The sequence below is a fragment of the Drosophila persimilis genome, unplaced genomic scaffold (assembly GCF_003286085.1).
Source record: "Drosophila persimilis strain 14011-0111.01,24,50 unplaced genomic scaffold, DperRS2 tig00000676-arrow-arrow-pilon, whole genome shotgun sequence".
Taxonomy (NCBI): Eukaryota; Metazoa; Arthropoda; class Insecta; order Diptera; family Drosophilidae; genus Drosophila; species Drosophila persimilis.
The window spans coordinates 1,594,239-1,612,399 of NW_020825332.1; the positions used below are offsets into that span (position 1 = coordinate 1,594,239).

Here is an 18,161-nt window from a genome sequence, read left to right on the forward strand (position 1 = left end):
CTCCTTCGAATTACAAGCTTCTTCCAGATCAGTGCGTAGAATCGGGTGTAAGGACTGCATTTTCTAGACAGTTGTGCTCCGTAAAGTCCCAAATGCCGTCTTCTCTGCCTTAGCATAATTCCAACCATACCCTCCCGCAAAGGGTATACACAACGAAAGGCCAGCAACAACACGCTACAGATTGTGTGTGGTCAGGCGGCGGCGGCGTCGGCGGCGCTGTCCAAATAAATGGAACTGCCTCTGCCAGAGCACGCGCTGCGTCGCTGCTTGTGCTCCCTTTTACACATGCGCGCAGGCGCTGTGTTCCACTCACTCAATCATAACCACTCAAAGGCAAACAACTCAAACGGCACGGCGTCGCTGGGCGACCAATCAATTGAACCTTAGTCCCGTGCCCGGGGTCTCTCTCGGGTCTCGGGCCTCTGTCAGTCCCGTCGCACTGCCAGGCGGAATTGGGTTGAGTTTTGTTTATCTTCTTTTGTGGCATTTCGAAAAAAACAGAAAAAAAAAAACTTTTACTCTGCTGGGAGCCAATATACAATAACAATAAAATGCAAAATTATTAACGCATGTGTTAAATGTTAATTATTGCATAAGCAGCCATGTCTCGCTCCCTCTCTTTCTTTGACTCTTTGGTTAGCGCCAGCAGCAGATGTGTGTAACCCCGAAACGGGGTTTACGACTATTTAACCGGTAAACGAACCTCCAGGCGGTATGCGTAATATTCTATGAAAACAGAGGTGTGAAGGCCTAATAGGCGTATGCGTAATATTCTAAGGCAACAGAGGAGTGGAACGATATAGCGAAGAGGAGGAGAGAGGGAGCGGAAGGGCACAGAGACGGAGAAACAGAGAGAGTGAGAGAGAGAGAGAGAGGAAAGGTAGAGGTGCAATGTGTGTCAGTGGGAAAATACTACCACGAAAACGTGCTTACCGCTTTTGAATGGCTTTTTTTTAACGAAAGTTTCCCCCCCAAAAAATATTCAATTGGCAAATCAATTAACAAATATCAATAACCGTTAGCCCCTCAGAGGGAGGACGGGGTGAGAGGTGAAGTGAAGTGAAGTGACCTTCAAATAGCAATCAAATAGCCAAATAAACAAACGTGCCCCAAATATCAGCCAAAACCAACCAAAAAGCATCAAATAAGCCAAGTAATAACCCAAGGTAAAAAACCTACAATAAGTACCATAGCAGCAGAGCAAATCATGGAGATCAGGCGGCGCACCTCTTTGCCATGGCTGGCACTGATGCTCTTGCTCTGCCTGTGTCTTGGAACAGGCACTGCCAAGGGCGACATCAGCAATCAGAGCTCAACACAAAATACACATTGGCAACAGCAGCAGCAACAGCAGCAGCAGCAGCAACAGCAGCAGCAGCAGCAACAGCAGAGATATCAAAGTCATCTGAATGAATCTCATGCTGTGCCAGAGAAACCCCCACCAACGATATCGATTGTGAGCTCTCCCCATGAGATGCATTTGACACGCACCTCCCTCATCTTTGGACTAACCAAGGTGCCCGCCAACGAGAGCCAAGTGAGTGCCAGATGCCAGGGACAGCTGCGTCAGGTGCAGCGAGGGATACTCACCAAACAGCCGTGGGCCATGAAAGGTGAGTGTAATGAGGGAGACATATGAGTTTCCTTGTATAATATTGTCCAAGAACAAAAAATAAAGAACTTTTTCTAGCATAATTTAGATTAGATTCCTTGGAAAACCATGATTTTTCCCTTAAGATTGGGTTTCCTATCTGTACTTGTGTAAAGACAAGGTTTAAAAGGGTGACACTTTTATGATCTACAATCACTGTATTAGCATTAACTATAATTGGCAAATCTGTGACCTCTAGTTTTCCCATAAATCAAAACTTGATCCCCTTGTATTGCAGTTCTCGATGCTTCTGGAACGAAACCCTCTGGCTTTGTGTACGGCCAGAACTACTGGCTGGGCAGTCGTGAGGCCTGTAGCGGGGTGCAACGACCTGTGGGCATTACCCTCTCGAAGAACTTCGAACGGGTGATGCACTATGGGATCATCACGCAGCAGGCGCCCTTCGATATGGACTACCGCGTGATTTACCTGAGTCACAGCTCGCCCTGGCAGGTGGAGATCAAACTGATGTCCGAGCAGATCATCCACATTGGACTGTGCCTGCCCAGGGCATGCAGCTCGCAGGAGGTGAAGTATCTGGCCCAGGAGTACGTGACCGGAGGGATGTTTACCGAGAGCGAAATCTTCGACATTCGCCCACAGGTGGTGTACATGAAGGATCTGCAGCTGAAGGAGGTGTTTTTTGAGCGCCCCAGTTTTCGCTTGCTGGTGGCCTGTGTCCTGGCCACAGGCGCATTGATGCTATGCGCCCAGCAGCTGACGGCCGCCATAAAGGCGCCTCCGTCGACTGTCGATGATACTGGGCTCCTGGCGCCGGCAGAGTCCGAAGTGTGGCGGGCACTCCACTCGCTGCTGCAGTGGCGGCGACTGCAGAAGTTTGTCGAGTGCTTCGATGTACCCACAAACTGGGCCAAAATCTTCGCGGTGCGGGAGAACAGCCCCAATGAGATACCGCTGATGAACGGGCTGCGGTCGGTGTGCGCCATCTGGATCATGGTCTTCCATGTCGTGTGGTTCATGTACTTTACGGTCCACAACAAGACCGTTCTTGTATCGTACGCGGAGCAGGCCTTCTTCCAATACGTGTCTTCAGCCCCACTGCTGGTGGATGTCTTCTTTACCATCAGGTGAGGTCCTACATCCTATAGAGACTGTTAATTCTAAAATTCTGATTCATTTCCCGTTTTAGTGGCTTCCTGCAAACCTTTAACTTTCTGCGCAACTCCCAGCAGATTGAGACGGTGCGTCATAATAGCCTGCGGCAGAATCTGAAGCTCTTTGGCAAGCTACTGTTCCATCGCTACCTGCGTCTGGGACCGCTCTATCTGGTGGTAATGGCCACCGTGGATCTGGTGTACGCCTACATTGGAGATGTCTCCATTTACCACATCAACGAGCGCTTCGATGAGATGTGCTCCAGGCACTGGTGGCGGAATCTTCTGTTTATCCAGAACCTCTTCGATCACAGGGATATGTGCGCCAACTGGAGCTGGTCCCTAGCCTGCGAGATGCAGTTCTTCATCCTGGCCAATGGATTGCTATTCCTTTATGTGAAGTAAGTGATCACCCGAAGTTCCTTTTTGACTAAATGAGTCGTTATAAATTCTCTATGGCAGGCATCCCAAGGTAACCAAGGCTCTGGTAGCCTCCGCCCTTGTCTCGACCATTGTGTGGTCGTATGGCATCGGCTTAAGCATCAAGTTTCAGCTCTCCTTCGATGCAGCCTTTGCCACTGGCACAGAGATCTACACCTCGCCCTTTGTGCGGGTCCTCCCATACATTTTGGGCGCCATCACAGCCTGGTGCCTGATGGAGCGATGCCTTCAGGTGGAGTTGAGCGAGTCCCGCGAGCGTTTGTACTGGCATTTCGCGCTCCTGGTCTTCTTCGGGTGCATTTACTCGACGGTGAGGCGGGATCTGGGCCCCCTGATGGCCATCACGCTGTTTGTCATGGGCCGCCTGTTCTTCTCGCTGAGCGTCTGTTGGATGATAGCGGGCAGTGCCGGTGGTCGAGGCGTTTGGTGGTCACGTCTGCTGGAGGCTAAGGGCTTCCAGCATGTCAGTAGGCTGTCGTACGCCATTTACCTGCTCAATCCATTGGTCATAGCCCTCTTCTACAGTCTCACTAGCTCCAGCACGCATGCGGATCCCTTTATGCTGGTAAGTGTTAAATCCAATTCTTTAATAAATTGTCCATAATTTCCTATCAATGATATCGTTTCTAGTGCGTTGTCACCTGTGGCTTTGCTGTCATCTGCTACCTGGCTTCGATTCTCTTTTCGCTGGCCTTCGAGCTGCCGTATAGTAATCTCTCCAGCCTCCTGCTGCGCCGAGACAGAACCAGCAGCAGCAGCAAGCCGAAGAACGCCTAATAGAAGCTAGCCCTTAAGTTAGATCGTTAAGGTCAACGTACACGCCTCCAACATCTGACAATTGTGATCGCTTTCATGTACAACTAAACTACTCATCATTATCGAAACCTTAGTCTTAGTCTCTTGTCTTAGTTTTTTTTTTTTGTATAGTATTTATACCATATAGGTACTATAAATATATCGTTCATCGTACGGCGTGCATGGGTGGCCACCATACTTAATAAATATTGTACGATTACTAACGCATTAGTTTTATAATACATCCAGAACGTTATACGTATTATATCAACATCTAAAAATACAATATATTATATGATATCAGGTATACATATCTTAAGGTATACTTAAGTTTTTCCACTGGCAGTGACAGCAGCCACAACTCCTCTCTTGAGTCTTGGAAGTTGATTGAACGCAGCTGCAGCAGATTTGTGCGCACTTCTTTGATTGAGTATGAGGTTCAATACGGCGTCCGCCTTAATGCAATTGACCTCCACGAAGATCTTGAGAAAGAAGCTCCTGCAAAAATCATGTTATTAACGTTCGAGTTTGCATGGCTTTCCCTTACTGTACGTGGCTCCTTACGGTGTTAAGGTGTCATCATAGAAGCTACTTTCATCCTTATAGATCATGCTAAAGTCCCTCATGCCACTGTTCTCTTCTTTGATGGCGGCTGAAGAAAGAATATTAAGAATATAGGACAAATTTGAAGAAGCTTCAATGTAAATATGTTATTACCAACGCAGCGACGGCAGCGGAAAACCAGATGGATAGTCAAACAGCGAAGAAAAAGACTGTGGGCATTGCTGTAATTACCTGAAGTTACTAAGTGGACGGAATTAGCTTACTGTGCTTCCAAACGAATTCCACAGATATCTGCAAATACCAGGTGCACTTACCGGGCGGCGAGATTCAGTTTTTCCTGCTCATTTCTGTGTTGTTTCACATTAGTTTCTTTCATTCTCGTGCATTTATTGCAAAACAGCTGCTGCAGCAGATATCGATATTTGTTTGCCATCCCTAGCATGGTATATAGGTAAGGGCATCGCGCTTACCGCGATTGCTGCCGCAAAAAGCTTGAAAAGCTTACGCTGGAATACTATGAATTGACATCATAAATATTCTCGACACAAATAACGCAAGAGAGAGCGATGATTTTTCCAATTCAATTCATATATTGTGTAAAATATATCGATGTACCCGCCAAACGAACACTCATCGATGTTTCACTGCCATCCCTTGCCTGCTCTCTTTTTACTTGACGCAAACGAAAGAGAGAGCGGAAAAGAGAGGTTGAATTTATTGGTCCGCGCGGTTGCTGCAGTCGTGCCGCGGGCGTTTTTTGTTTTTGTTAGAATATTCAAAATGAAGAAACAATAAACGATATTTTAGTGCATTAACAAACTCGTATGGAGATACGTTAAGTGAAAATTAGCAACAAATCAGCAAAGTGCAAAAGAACAGTGCGAAGGTGCGAAAAATTCCTCGTACAGCATCCTTTTAGCTGCTGCTTCTTCTACTTCTCATCTTGTGCATTCCTTTTCGCCTGCGTTTGCGTGTGTGCGTGTCCTCCAGCTTGGATGTGGGCATGCTCCCGCCTACCACCACCCTATCCAGCCTCAAGAAATCGTAAATTATTTTAGTGCTGCCAATAAATTGATGCCAAAATCTAATCGGAGCTCGCGCGCATGATACCTGCTGTTCTCGAACGGTGGGTATCCAACGGTGTTTCGGTTAACTGTTACGCTTACTGTAACTGTAACTCTCTCCCCACAAACCCGCGCTGAGGCTGACTTCTGTGTGTGCGTGTCGTGTGAATTTTCACAATTAATTAAAAATGCAAACAGCCTAGGGCACAGCAACGAAACAACAAAAACAGCACCCCTGTGCTCTCAATTTGAATTCCTTTCTTTTGTCTGGCGTGTCCTTGCCCTCATACGGGTGTGTGTATATGTGTGAAACTGAGAGGATTACAACTGAATTTGATGTGCCAACAACAAGAGAGAAAAGAACAGGCGTTTACAACAACAGCAACACAGGTAAGGGTCTGATTAGAACTAAGCAATCCGGCATTCTGCTTCTGCGTCTGCCCTCGCTCTTTGACCAAAATTGAGCAACACCTTTTGTTTATTCACGTTCCGACTAGTACTTAAACGCCTCAAGTTTCTTATCACACGACCCCGCCGCCTGTCGAGCATCATCGAGGGCCCATTGTTGTATTGTGTCCGCCCCCGCGGTCGCGTCTCTTTGCTTTTACTCTCTCTCTTTTTTGGCCCCATCGTTTATTGTTGTTGCTGCTGCTGCGCTTCCTTGGTGGAATTTGTACTCTTGCTCTTTCCCGTACTTTTAACTTTGGCACCGGCTCGCGTTCCCTCTCCCTCTCGTTTGCTCTTGTCTTCTTTTTTGTGTTTTTTTTTTTTGCATGTGGCTGTCGTCGTCGTCGTCACAGGCGTCGCATGGATTGACCTTGAACAAGTTCAGGCACAGTGGCACGCATGCTTATTCTTGTTGTCTCTGCGCGCTGTGACTGTTCCTTGGCCTTGGCTGCAGCTGCCTTTGGCCTGGCTCCACTGTAACACCCACTGTAAACCCCTCTCTCGATCACCCACTTAAACAGGCGGTAAATGGCGGCGGTGTGGAGTGTGTTTGCTTGGCTCCCACATATGCGTATGCGTATGCGTTTTCATGTGTATTTATCATTCACTCCTCAATATGTCACAATTTCAATCAATTTGTGTGTGTGCGTGTGTTTTATATTGTACATATGTACATATATATTCGCACCAAAAACGCTATAATTTTCTATCACATGGTCTCTGGCACCTAAAGCTTTGCTTTTTTCTGGTTAGCAGCAGCTTCCGTGCTAGGCTCCCACTCCCTCTCTCGCTCGCTATCTCTCGCACTCGCACTCGCACTCACACTCACACTCGCTCTCTTCAAATATATTTTGGAATTTTTTCACTTAATCCCCTGCTTTTGCTTTTGCTTTTGCCTCTGCTTTGGCTACTGCTCTTCTTCTGCCACTGCCTCTGCCTCTCCCTCTGCTCTTCTTCGACTGCTTATGCTCTTCTGGCCCACCCCACTGATATCTGGCCAAACGGTGGGACCACCAGACGGCGGCAGTTTTATTAGCGCGTACAGTGACCCCTGCGCGTACCAGCCGCTCGACAGCACGTCTGCCTACGTCACAGGCCTAAGCTTTGGCTTTGGCTTTGGCTTTGGCTTTCTCTTTTGCCGCCTTATACTGCAGCGGGCATGCGGGCGACATCTCAAACGTACACTTAGATACCCTGCCGACACTCTTTCACTCTTTCACTCTTTAAACTTACCACGATCACTTAAGAGCGTTCTCTGAAAAGAGAGCGACTCATAGGTAATACTGCCTGCAGGGCAGAACAAGATAGCATGATCCTAGGCTACAAATGGCAGTGCTCTCATGATGAAAAAAACGGAACATTCGATTAGCAAAGACTCTCAAAGCTCTCTTTCTATTTCAATTCCTATTTCTAGGAATGCTAGGGCATTCAAAATTCAGCAACGCTTGCTTTTATTTGCATTTTTCTTTTGAAATGCGAACGTTGCTGCGATTTTTAATAGTAAATAAAGCTTAATCAGCAATTAGCGCTAGACGACTAGACGACTGACAGCCAACGGCAACACACTCTCCATATGCACGATTGCGATTGGTGATAGCCCTAAAGCCCTAGGTCTTGAGAAATTTAAATTTTTAAACACTTAATGAAGTGCTAGATCAATGGCTGGTTGCCACAGTGCCCCAGATTACAATTTATTAAGTAGAAAAGCACAGATAAATACTACAAATTCCTCATTGCTTCCTTATTATTTCTTATTATAACTATGCAAATTCCATAATTGTCTTAACATATTTATAGAATGTCGGAACGCTGGCATTTTCTTCTTTCTGTTCATTTTGTTTACACTTCTCGGCAATTCCCTCAAGAAAGCCTCAACTTCCATGCACAAAAAAATAAATACAAAAAGAACACTGACCCAATCAAATTCTTCAATTCTGAATAATGAGCATATCAGCATAAAAATGCATACATGCATATTAATATATGCATATATTCTGATATCTGAACATTTGCATATCTGGAGGCGATTGTGAGTCATCCATAGCCTGCGGCTCAAATTTTTATTCCGCAATCACTTCTCTGCCGCCTGCCGCCTGCCAATTATTTCCATATTGTTTTTTTTTGTATTTAATTTTCCTTTCTTTATGGAGGAGATAGACAAATATTAGAGTCCCCAGTCCCGTGTCGCCACTTCCCTCCCCTGCTACCCATCTGGATGGTGCGTGCATGGAACTCGTTTTGGCCACGGGTTCAGCGGCAGACTGGTCATTGGCTTGCGACTGTGCGACTGTGCGACTAGACCCGTGAAAAAACTCGTAATTAAATTTTCATTCGCAGCTCAAGGAAAAGGAAAAGTTAAAGGTATTATTCATAAAATATTAAGCGTGTGGCAGGGAGTGACCGGCCGAGCCGAGCGACCAACCCTGGACGTACCCTGGATAAACTTTTCCACTTGGGTGTGGCCTTGCTTCCTTCATCATCATTATCATCCACTTTCATGATCATCATCATCCCCCACTTTTGTTGACTTTCGTTGTATATTTTTTTGCATTTTCCCCCCCTATTTTCCCAGTGCCTTTTAATTGGCAATTTATTGTGGCGCCACCAGTCGGGGTTTTGTCATTGAGTAAGTCCGTCAGTCCGACAGTCGGTCACTCCACCAGTCTGTCAATCTTTTGCTCTTCTCTCTCCTCTCCCGTCAATCAAGTGAAATGCATTTGTATTTTCTTCACTCTCTCTAATGCCTCCTTCTCCTGCTGCTGCCTGTCCTTGCTGTCTGTCCCCGCTGCCTCTCCTGCTGCCTTTTCCTCATATTTCCAGACAGGACACCGCCTGGCCCGAGCCTTGGGGCATCCGTTTTGTGGGAGGGGCGGGGCCTTATGAGTAATGTTCTTTATGGAAACTGAAATACACAGCAACAAAAAAACCCATCAGGAATCTACAGAGCAAGAGTTAATTATGGTTTTTGTGGGGTGTACACTGAGAGAAAAAGCACCTCCAAACAGGTTGATGATTGAAATATCTCAAGGGCGGAGAATCTCGAAGGAGCTGGGATCAAACCATCCACCGAATATCTTTCCTGGTTCCTTTGACTGCTCATTCAGTTCGCTGAATTTCTTCCAGTGTGTGGCCAGACCAGAACGGAACCAGTCGTAGGCTTGTGGGGCAGATTGCATCCGTTGTTGTCGGTTGTTTGTTGTGGGGGGATCTGTGTTGTGGGATGTTTAACAAGTTTGCATCTTATTGCATTGCCATCCACGCGCACAGATACACAGATACACAGATACCCTCGCTAAATATCTGGTCTGTCTGGCATCGTTATTTATGTAGTATTTCCCTCCCAACAAGAACCGTAAAACGTTTCCATCGGAATGGGAATCGTGGGGGAATTCCGTGTTTCCCTATTCTGTCTGACATTTTTCACAGCATGCTGTTGGCATCCTGGGCCTCGTGTCTGGTTTCTCCTTCATTTTTCCCCCGACTTCCCTCTTAATCTGCGAAAGAGGACTCCTTTAAACCGCTGCCAAAACTGCCGACTCTGCTGACTCACATTTCTCGAGAGTACACACCCACAACCCGACATCTGGGACATGTCTGGATATTTATATATATGTATGTGTGTATGTTGGTGAATGCATATATTTGTGGCATGCACGATGGGGCATGTGTGGCAAGCATGAGAGAGACATTTGTCTCGCCGTTCCTCGGCCTAATGGTTGCACACTCTTGACTCCCATTCGGCGGACGGGGGAAGTGACAGGATGTTAAGTGGGCCTTTGAATGCGGCCCTCACTTGAGATCTTGAGCCTCTGACACATATACTCGTATTCCTTTGCTTCATGGATATAGCATTCATTTCAACGCTGCCGACCATTTGTTCAGCGATTGTTTATAGAACCACAAACAATACCCCCGCGTCATATCAATAACAAATCGTTGTTGCCTCCCCGTCCATCTGTGATGCATTCAAATGAATTGTAATTGTTTGATTTTAAAGCGTTTCAAGGGTTCGGGTGGCGATTATTCATAGAAGAATATGATAATCTCTCTGGGAATAAATGGGGAGCTTTTGGGAAGTGTAATGCTTAAAGATAGTTAGGGCTAAGGCTAAGGCTATACTAGATTTTGGATTCTAGATTCTGGTTATGGTTCCATATGACATTTAAATGAAATTCCAGCTCCCCGTTCTCCAATAAAGGTTGCCGCTCTCCATAGTTCTCAACTGCTTGACCTTTTCAATTGAAGAATGCAGTGCTTGCGATTTTTAATGAACTGCTTGCTGTTTTTTTTTCCACGATCATGGCTCTTGGATCTTTATTTAACCCCCATGGAGTTACCCATCAATTGAATAAAATTGCATGTCCTCCATTCAGCAAGCAGTACAGTGTAAAAGAAGTATAAACAGTGTATTAGTCCTAGAGGCAGTCCCGTTTTCACACTCGTATCATAAAAGATGTTTTCGCATACCCTGTAGGCTTTCCAATTCGATTGAGAATAATATATATATTTAGAAGGCAGTACAAGTTTACAGTTCAGAAATGGTACAACTTAGAATTAGATAGCGTGAACATGCACATCCACACGGGCTTTTAATTCAATTGAGACAACATTCTATACTAACATATTTGCTCTACTCCATTTAACAAGCAGTGCAACACTTTTGGTGATACGTGATAAGCAGTTAATTAACATAAGTAAAAAGCAGTGTAATATCCCAAGAAGCAGTGGATATATGTAATTCAGAAACAGTAATTCTGAGAATCCGTCGAACACATCAACACTTGGTTTCGTCTTTTTTCCATGTAATGTATGTTTTTCCATGAATTTTGTATATATTTCTACTTAATATATTATTTATAGAACTAAACAGCTGTGCAGTATAAAGAAAAATAGTTGGATTACATCAACAAATGTAATGGAAAATTACATATTACCAATTAACAATTACCAATTCCCATCAACCGGTTTCACAGTCATTCCAGCCATCCAGCCAAAGCTGGCAGTAGCTTAAGAGCGCAAGAGCTTATAAAAGCCATCTTAATGCCAGACCACACACACACACACACACACACACACACACATCGTTATCAATGGGATATGTGTATTGGTGGGTAGGGCAGGGGGGGGGGGGTGGGGGGGGGGGGGTTCCAATATCATGTCATTGTATTTTGTAGTTTGTTTATTTTGTGTGTGAGATTTTTGCACACTGTTTTCTGTTTTGTGCTTCTGTTTGTGTTCCGATTCGCTGTTTGCTAATTGACGGAGACTCTAAAGTGCCACTCGAACGTAGTATCCCTCCCCTAAATACAGATACTATAGATATGTGTGTAAACCAGTTAATACTTAATATTTGCAACTACTACATCTGTAACTGTATATTTTCGGGGTCAGTATCTGGCAGTTTTCGTGGCTGCAATTGATAGCAATTACCATATGAAAAAGCCACTTGAAATATCATTACTCCACCCATTCCCCATGTGAAAGTCTGCCTGCCCCTGCCATTCAGTAATACGAATATATATACTATACCTCTGCTGTAGTGGCGGGTAGGAGCGAAGAAGGAGAGACATTGCATTGTATCTAAAGTGAGAGACAACCTGACAAGCATTCAAAAGTGTTTTTGGGCAGCAGCCAAAAGTTTTCGCGCTGCCTGCTGCCTGCTGCCTACTGCCTGGCATTCAATCGAAAGCCACATGGGGCAGGGGCAGGGGCACGTCGTCTGCTGGTGCTGCTGCCTGGTGTGTGCAGTGTCTGTAACTAATCAAAAGCCTCGATAAACAATAGAAGACGACTGCAGGCAGGCAAACAAGCAGGCGATTCCTTTGTTGCCGGCTGCAGGCTGCCGGCTTCTGCCTTCTCGACCGCGATAAAATTTAACCTTCGACTTGAAAAACGTTGTTTTCGGGCCTGTTGGCTGTTGGCATTTTATCGACTGCAAAATGCCAGCAAATGGCGGACGTACCACAACGGGGCTGACACACCATTCGGATGCCCCTCGACGCCGCAGACCCCCTCCTTCGCCACTGTCTGTGTTTTGGTCTCGTACTGGGGCCTCTAGTGCACTTTTGCGAGAGAGTTGGCAGGAAAATGAGGGACATTCGATGCAGCTTGAGGGAGATTTATATGAGAGACTTCTAGAAAAACAATTGACACACGATAACATATGAAAACCGATCCATTTTGAACGACAAAACCAAAGATTTCTAAGGATATTTCTTGGTTTCTAAGCACACAATCAGTCGAATAAATGTATCTATTTTGCTCTTTAAAGGAGTTGAAGATCTTCGTAGCTTTCTTCTGCTATAAACCAACCGCTGTGGCAACCACCGCTCGTCTCAGCACCAGGAGCCTACGGCAGAAGTTTATTTTGTTGCATTTGCCCCACCGCCGCCCTTGGAAGTTGCAGTTTTTGCATGGCCCTGGGGGAACGAGCCAGCGAGCGAGCGCTGGCAAAGGTCAAAGGTTCACCTGTAATTAGTTTCTTTTTTTTTCTTTTCGCATATCTTGAGGCAGGTCTCATCCATCACTCCACACACCATGCCACTGCGCCCTGCCACACTCCACTCTATGGCCGTACTCTGTTCGATAAAGGAGCTCTGATCCCTGAGCCCTGCTGCTGCTGCTTCTGCTGCTGCTGTTGAACCATTGCGTGCCTGGTCCTGCCTTAGGGGCAACCCTCCAACAGAAGTTGCACGACCAGAAGCAGAAAGAGGAGGCACGGAAGCAACAGCGGAGGAACAGCAGAACTGTGTCCGAAGGGACCCTGCAAGGGGTGGGTGGCAGGGGCAAGGGCAGGGTGGTACTCCGGTAACAACCCTTTTGCATTATTAACCATGTCTATATGAAATTATTATTGGACTCTGGCGAACACCGAACGAATTTACATGAATATAAAATGTTTATTAACATTTCGTGTTTAAGACCGTAGACGGTTTCGCTCGTTTTTTTCCGCTTTTTCTTCTTCTTCTATTTTTTTTTTTTTTTTTTTTTTGGCTTTTTTATGCCCGCATTTCAGTGGCCTCCAAGCCTCATGGTTTATGGTTTATGGTGTGTGGAGCGTTCTGCTGATGATGATGATGGTGATGATTTTTCGGAAGGCTTATCTAATTCCCCTGTTGATAAGGAGCAATCGATCACCCCTCCGTCGCATCCGCTTATCAAGAGGCTATCTTATCGTTGGAGAGGCATTCGACATTTATCAATAGAAGGTTGCCCTTTTCTGGGGCAAGAAAATGTGGTGGCACCACGTGCTGCCCGCCCATGGGCTTTGAACATTTCAATTATGTTGCAAGCAGCTAGCAGCGAGCACCAAGGTGCTGCAACTACGTGACTGGAAGAAAGGGAAGCCTCCTCTGGCTCTGGCTCTGGCTATGGAGTGGAGTGCAGTGGCGGTGGCACGTAGACCTGGTGGAGCAGTCTATCTATCGACGGACATGTGCACGAGTGCCTCTTCCGGCTGCCTTTTAAAGATATATATATATATATATATATATACATATATATGTACGTATCGTACGTGCACCATTAAAAGTGGATAAAGAAAACCTTAAAAAAAAAAAATGAATTAAATTATGACCGGTGGCGGTTCAATGGACTCTGCCGGTGCCTCGCTCCTTTGTGTCTGAATATACGCTATCTTTGATTGCAATATTGATTGAGTGAATATTTGCCCACTGTTTTAGCTTCTGTCTGAAATAAGATTTATTTGCACAAGGGTTTCCGCCACAAAAACCCTCAAAGTGCACTGCAAACAAAGTACAGCCATGTTTTCGATTGATATTTAATGACAATACGGATGTCAACGGGAGGTACCCGTGTACGCACAAGCGATTGTATGTTGCTGTAATGTTTTGTCGCTTATCAATGGAATGCCTACATCCAAGATAATATAAATTATCGTTCTGCGTTTGCAGAAAGGGAGAGAGGGCCTGGCAAGTTACGACGATAATTCGATGTTTTTAGCTCCTATTATCGATTGCACAGCGATTAATGGTGCAATCTGCTTGCTCTCCCGCAGTAGGACGTTCTCGAGCTATGTTCCACGAGCTTCTTGAATGCCTCTCTCAATCTCATTCTTATTTTCATTGTCAAGCTGCTGATCAATATTGTGTATCCATCTATCATCCATGTGTCAGAGATCTACGAAATGTACGTTCTCGATGACATTTAGTATCTAGAATCTATTAATGTTTTGTCCGATCAATTACGTGGGCTTGTGCTTCCATCCCCTCTCTATGACACCCTCTATATCTACTTGTAGTGCAGGTCCGGTGCTTTTCCTGTCCAAACTATCTGCGAGGCTTCGGAACTCAATTAAAAGCTTCCAATGCACTTAAAATCAGTTGAGAGTACTTACAGGTAATTTACAGTTGATTTGTGCTGGCAAATAGGTTTATGGCACTGCCTTACCGATAAGGAAACACTTTCTAATCAGGGTGTTCTCCGAATCCGACGTCATCGACATCGATATCGACAACGATTCAGTGGCCGATGGCAAAGCGAATATTTGTTGTTTCTGTTTTTGTTTGTGCTGCTGGAAAAAAAGTCAAACATTTCAAGTTATCTGCAAAACGTAGATTGTGCAGAATTTGCGTTGAAATTAACGAATATTGTGGCCAAAATAGGTGGCCTTTCGTGATGGCTTTTCAGTTTAGCTTGTGACCCGCTAGGGAATCCATCAGGTGTGCGGTCTCCTTCCGTGTGCCTTCCTCCTGAATTAATTATGTCCCAGGTGCGTTTGTTCGAGGGGATTCCGTGCATCGATTCCATGACGTTGTCAAATATTGGCTCTAAGGGATGACACGACCCGACCCATCAAATGGGGGTGGTCATCCGCTGACAGAGGTCATCCGACCTGTTGACACCATATCGTACATCGGACATCGTACATCGGACATCGTACACCGCATCGCAGCCGAAAGCAATTTAGGAAATTGAACTGCTTTGTAGTGGCGAGGGTCCAATCAATTATACTAATTGCTGATTCTGATATCGCATTTGCTGCTATCGCAGCTGATTGGGTGCTTCCTTTGGGGGTTACTTTAATTTTTGTTGCTGTATTAACCCTAAACCTTTCTGCCATTTACCTATGCCGTTGCAGTCGCCACTTGGAGTACCAATTAAATGGCAAAGCCACGCAGAAAACGCTTCCGTTTGAGTCTGTGTCGACGTCCACGTTACAGCAAGCACAAGATCCATGCCACAAAATAAGCAAAAGCCACAGCAGCAGCATCAGAAACGTTCCGCAAATAGCAACAGCAACAGCAACAGCCATTGGAGCCACAGGAGCAGTAGCAGTAGCAGTAGCATGATGGATAAACGATCCCTCTGCCTGCTGGTCATCTGCGTGAATCTCTGTCTCGTGATCTGGCTGGTGAGCGTGCAACAGCCACAGATGCTGGAGACAGAGGCCCCAGCCTCAGCAGCAGCCCTGACAGCAGAGAAGGATGTGGATGTGAGCAGCGAAACAGAGGAGTCGCCGCCAACGCCGCCGCCACCATGTGGCAAAGAAAGAATCGGGAGAGAAAGCAGGAGCTGGAGCAGGAGTTGGAGCAGGAGCTGGAGCAGCAAACCAAACCAAATACACGACACCCCTAGTCGCATCCCTAGTTATAACGATAGTTTAGATCTAAGTCTGACTTCCCAGGCGGCGGCACCGCGAACACCCGCGCCCCAGGTCTTCACCAATCTGATGGATCTGCACAATTTCGCGTATCTGATGAATCAGCCGCCCTGCGATGCCCGTGTCCAGGCCTTGATTCTCGTGCACACCTCGCCTTACAACCACCAGAAGCGGGCGCTCATCCGACAGACGTGGGCCGAGAAAAAGTACATCGAGAGGACACCCCTGAGGGTAATCTTCCTGCTGGCGGACGTGTGGCACGAGCGGCCCAGCTGGCAGCACTTCTTGGACCAGGAGAACGCCAAGAACGGGGACATGGTGCAGGGGAACTTCAAGGACGACTACCGGAACATGACCTACAAACATGTGATGGCCCTCAAGTGGTTCAACGAGAACTGCCCCCAGGCCCAGCTGCTGGTCAAAGTGGACGACGATGTGTACATGAATACGCCGCAGTTGGTCAAATACCTGAAGGATCCCACGCGGGCAGAGCACGACCTGCTGCTAGACCCCAACCTGCTGCTCTGCAGGCCCGTCAAGGCCCCAAGGGTTAAGCGATCCTATCGCGTGAGTAGGGGAGGAGATGCCCTTGTCTTTCTTTGGGAGCGATTCCAGAACTAATGTGTTTTTTTTGTTATGTTATTTTTCCAGTCCAAATGGCGGGTGACGTACAAAGAGTACCCGTATCGATATTATCCGGACTATTGTCCAGGATTCGCCATCGTCTACGCCCCAGATGTGGCGCGGCGGCTGTTCAAGGCCGCGCAAAAGGCCAAATACTTTTGGGTGGACGATGCCCTCATCACCGGCGTCCTGGCCAAGGAGACGCACACAAAGATCACCAGCCTGCAGCATGTGATTGGCAAAACGGACACCATGCAGCTGATTGCCGGACAGATTGGCTTCGACTACAAGGAGTTCCTCTTTGCCTTCCATGGCATCCAGCCGCACATGTGCAACAGCCTGTGGGATCTCACTGTGGAGACCAATTACACGTTGGAGACGTCTCCATCGTCCTCTTCAGCTGCTTCCTCCTCCCCTGCGCTCAGTGCGAATACCTCCGTCATGAGCACGGGCCTTAGTTAGTTTTAATCTCGGCTTAGTCTCGATTCGCGTTTAATTTCGTTATGGCTGTTCAGTTCTTAGGGTTTCCCTTGTAAGTCTCTCTAAGTTTTAAGTTTGATTTTTTTGTTTAGCTATTATAATTATTAGTCGATTAGTTATATAGTTAATGTTTAGGTAGCATTTTGTCATGGAACATGAGAAGCAGAGGAGGATTTGGAGGAGAACGGAAACGGAAACAGAAACAGAAGCCGAACAAAGTCAAGTGAAACCACCACCCAACCACCTGCCTACAATCATTCGTATCATACGAGTATAAGCTAAGCGATTATACAGATATAGTCATACGCAAGGGAGTGCCGTGCTGTGCCGTGCCGCCTCCTGGTGATAAGAAGAAGCCACTCTCGGACAAGTCGAAACAGCAACAGATAATAGCAGCCACAAAATGCGATTACCTTAAGCACAACTATTTTTAAGTCGTAAGAAGACGAATGCAAATGCAACACAAAACACCATAGTACTTAACGAACCATACAAAACAGAAGAGAACATAACAGAACAGAACAGAACAGAACAGAAGAGATGCTGGGAGTGCTTCGAAGGTGAACGATGAATCCCAAACCAAATAATGAGCAGTGTGTGAAAGGAAAGGACGTACAGAATACTCTCGATACGGGGGAGGGGAGAACGAGGAGTGATGCGATGCTTCAACTATTTTTTCTATTGTGTAAACATTTTTATAGCCCATCATCTCTTTCGCTCTCTCTCTATTAATGTATCGATACGATCTGATAAATATACACCGTAAATAAAATAGAATAAACAACAAAACGCAGTATAAACAACATAAGAGGGAACATGTACGTACGAATATCAAAAGCAAAAGCAAACACAGAATGAACGAACGAAAAATGTAACAAATGAAATTTATAAATGTGTAATGTGAAAATTAATTAAATGTTCAAGTTTGTCAGAAATTATATTGAAAAATCATTACAAAATACAAAATAATACATAAAGTCGGAAAGTTCGTTGTTTTCTATATGTGAATTTCCCATTTAAATGCACTGCTTGAATGCAACCGCCAGCAAGCAGGCATGCCGCTGCTAATTTGTACTTATTTTGAATTTAAATGCACTGCTTTTACTGTAACACCAAGAAACCAATCTGAATGCACTGTTTGAAATAACTGCCATCAAACAAAGCAGTATAAATCGCGGGCTGTTTTTTTTTATTCTTAATTTCAAATTTGAATGCACTGCTTGCACTGTAACAGCAAGCAAGCAGCAGAAGTCTCAGGCCGTACGCGATAATGCTTGATGCACGGCTTTCACTTGAACAGCCAGCAAGAATGGTTTTGAATTAAACTTCACTGATTTCACTGTAAAACCAAGAATTAA

At 45.7% G+C, this 18,161-nt stretch overlaps 2 protein-coding genes across 3 annotated transcripts; both read left to right on the forward strand.

Annotated features, from left to right (window-relative positions):
- The first annotated feature begins 1,115 nt into the window (after positions 1-1,115).
- Positions 1,116-4,274, forward strand: LOC6599739 (nose resistant to fluoxetine protein 6). Its single transcript, XM_002024773.2, has 5 exons — positions 1,116-1,613; positions 1,890-2,739; positions 2,802-3,167; positions 3,229-3,772; positions 3,838-4,274. Exons 1-5 carry the CDS (start codon positions 1,208-1,210, stop codon positions 3,982-3,984), a joined length of 2,313 nt encoding a protein of 770 aa, XP_002024809.1. The 5' UTR covers positions 1,116-1,207; the 3' UTR covers positions 3,985-4,274.
- A 1,196-nt stretch (positions 4,275-5,470) lies between these two features.
- LOC6599675 (beta-1,3-galactosyltransferase 5) lies at positions 5,471-17,699 on the forward strand. Of its 2 annotated transcripts, none has more exons than XM_002024771.2 (3): positions 5,471-6,020; positions 15,178-16,266; positions 16,351-17,699. In XM_002024771.2, the coding sequence occupies exons 2-3, from the start codon at positions 15,274-15,276 to the stop codon at positions 16,783-16,785; spliced, it is 1,428 nt and encodes a 475-aa protein (XP_002024807.2). In that variant the 5' UTR covers positions 5,471-6,020; positions 15,178-15,273; the 3' UTR covers positions 16,786-17,699. The 2 variants fall into 2 exon arrangements, with proteins under 2 accessions (XP_002024807.2, XP_026847400.1); XM_026991599.1 differs by having other exon boundaries at positions 5,471-5,692.
- Positions 17,700-18,161: the final 462 nt, after the last annotated feature.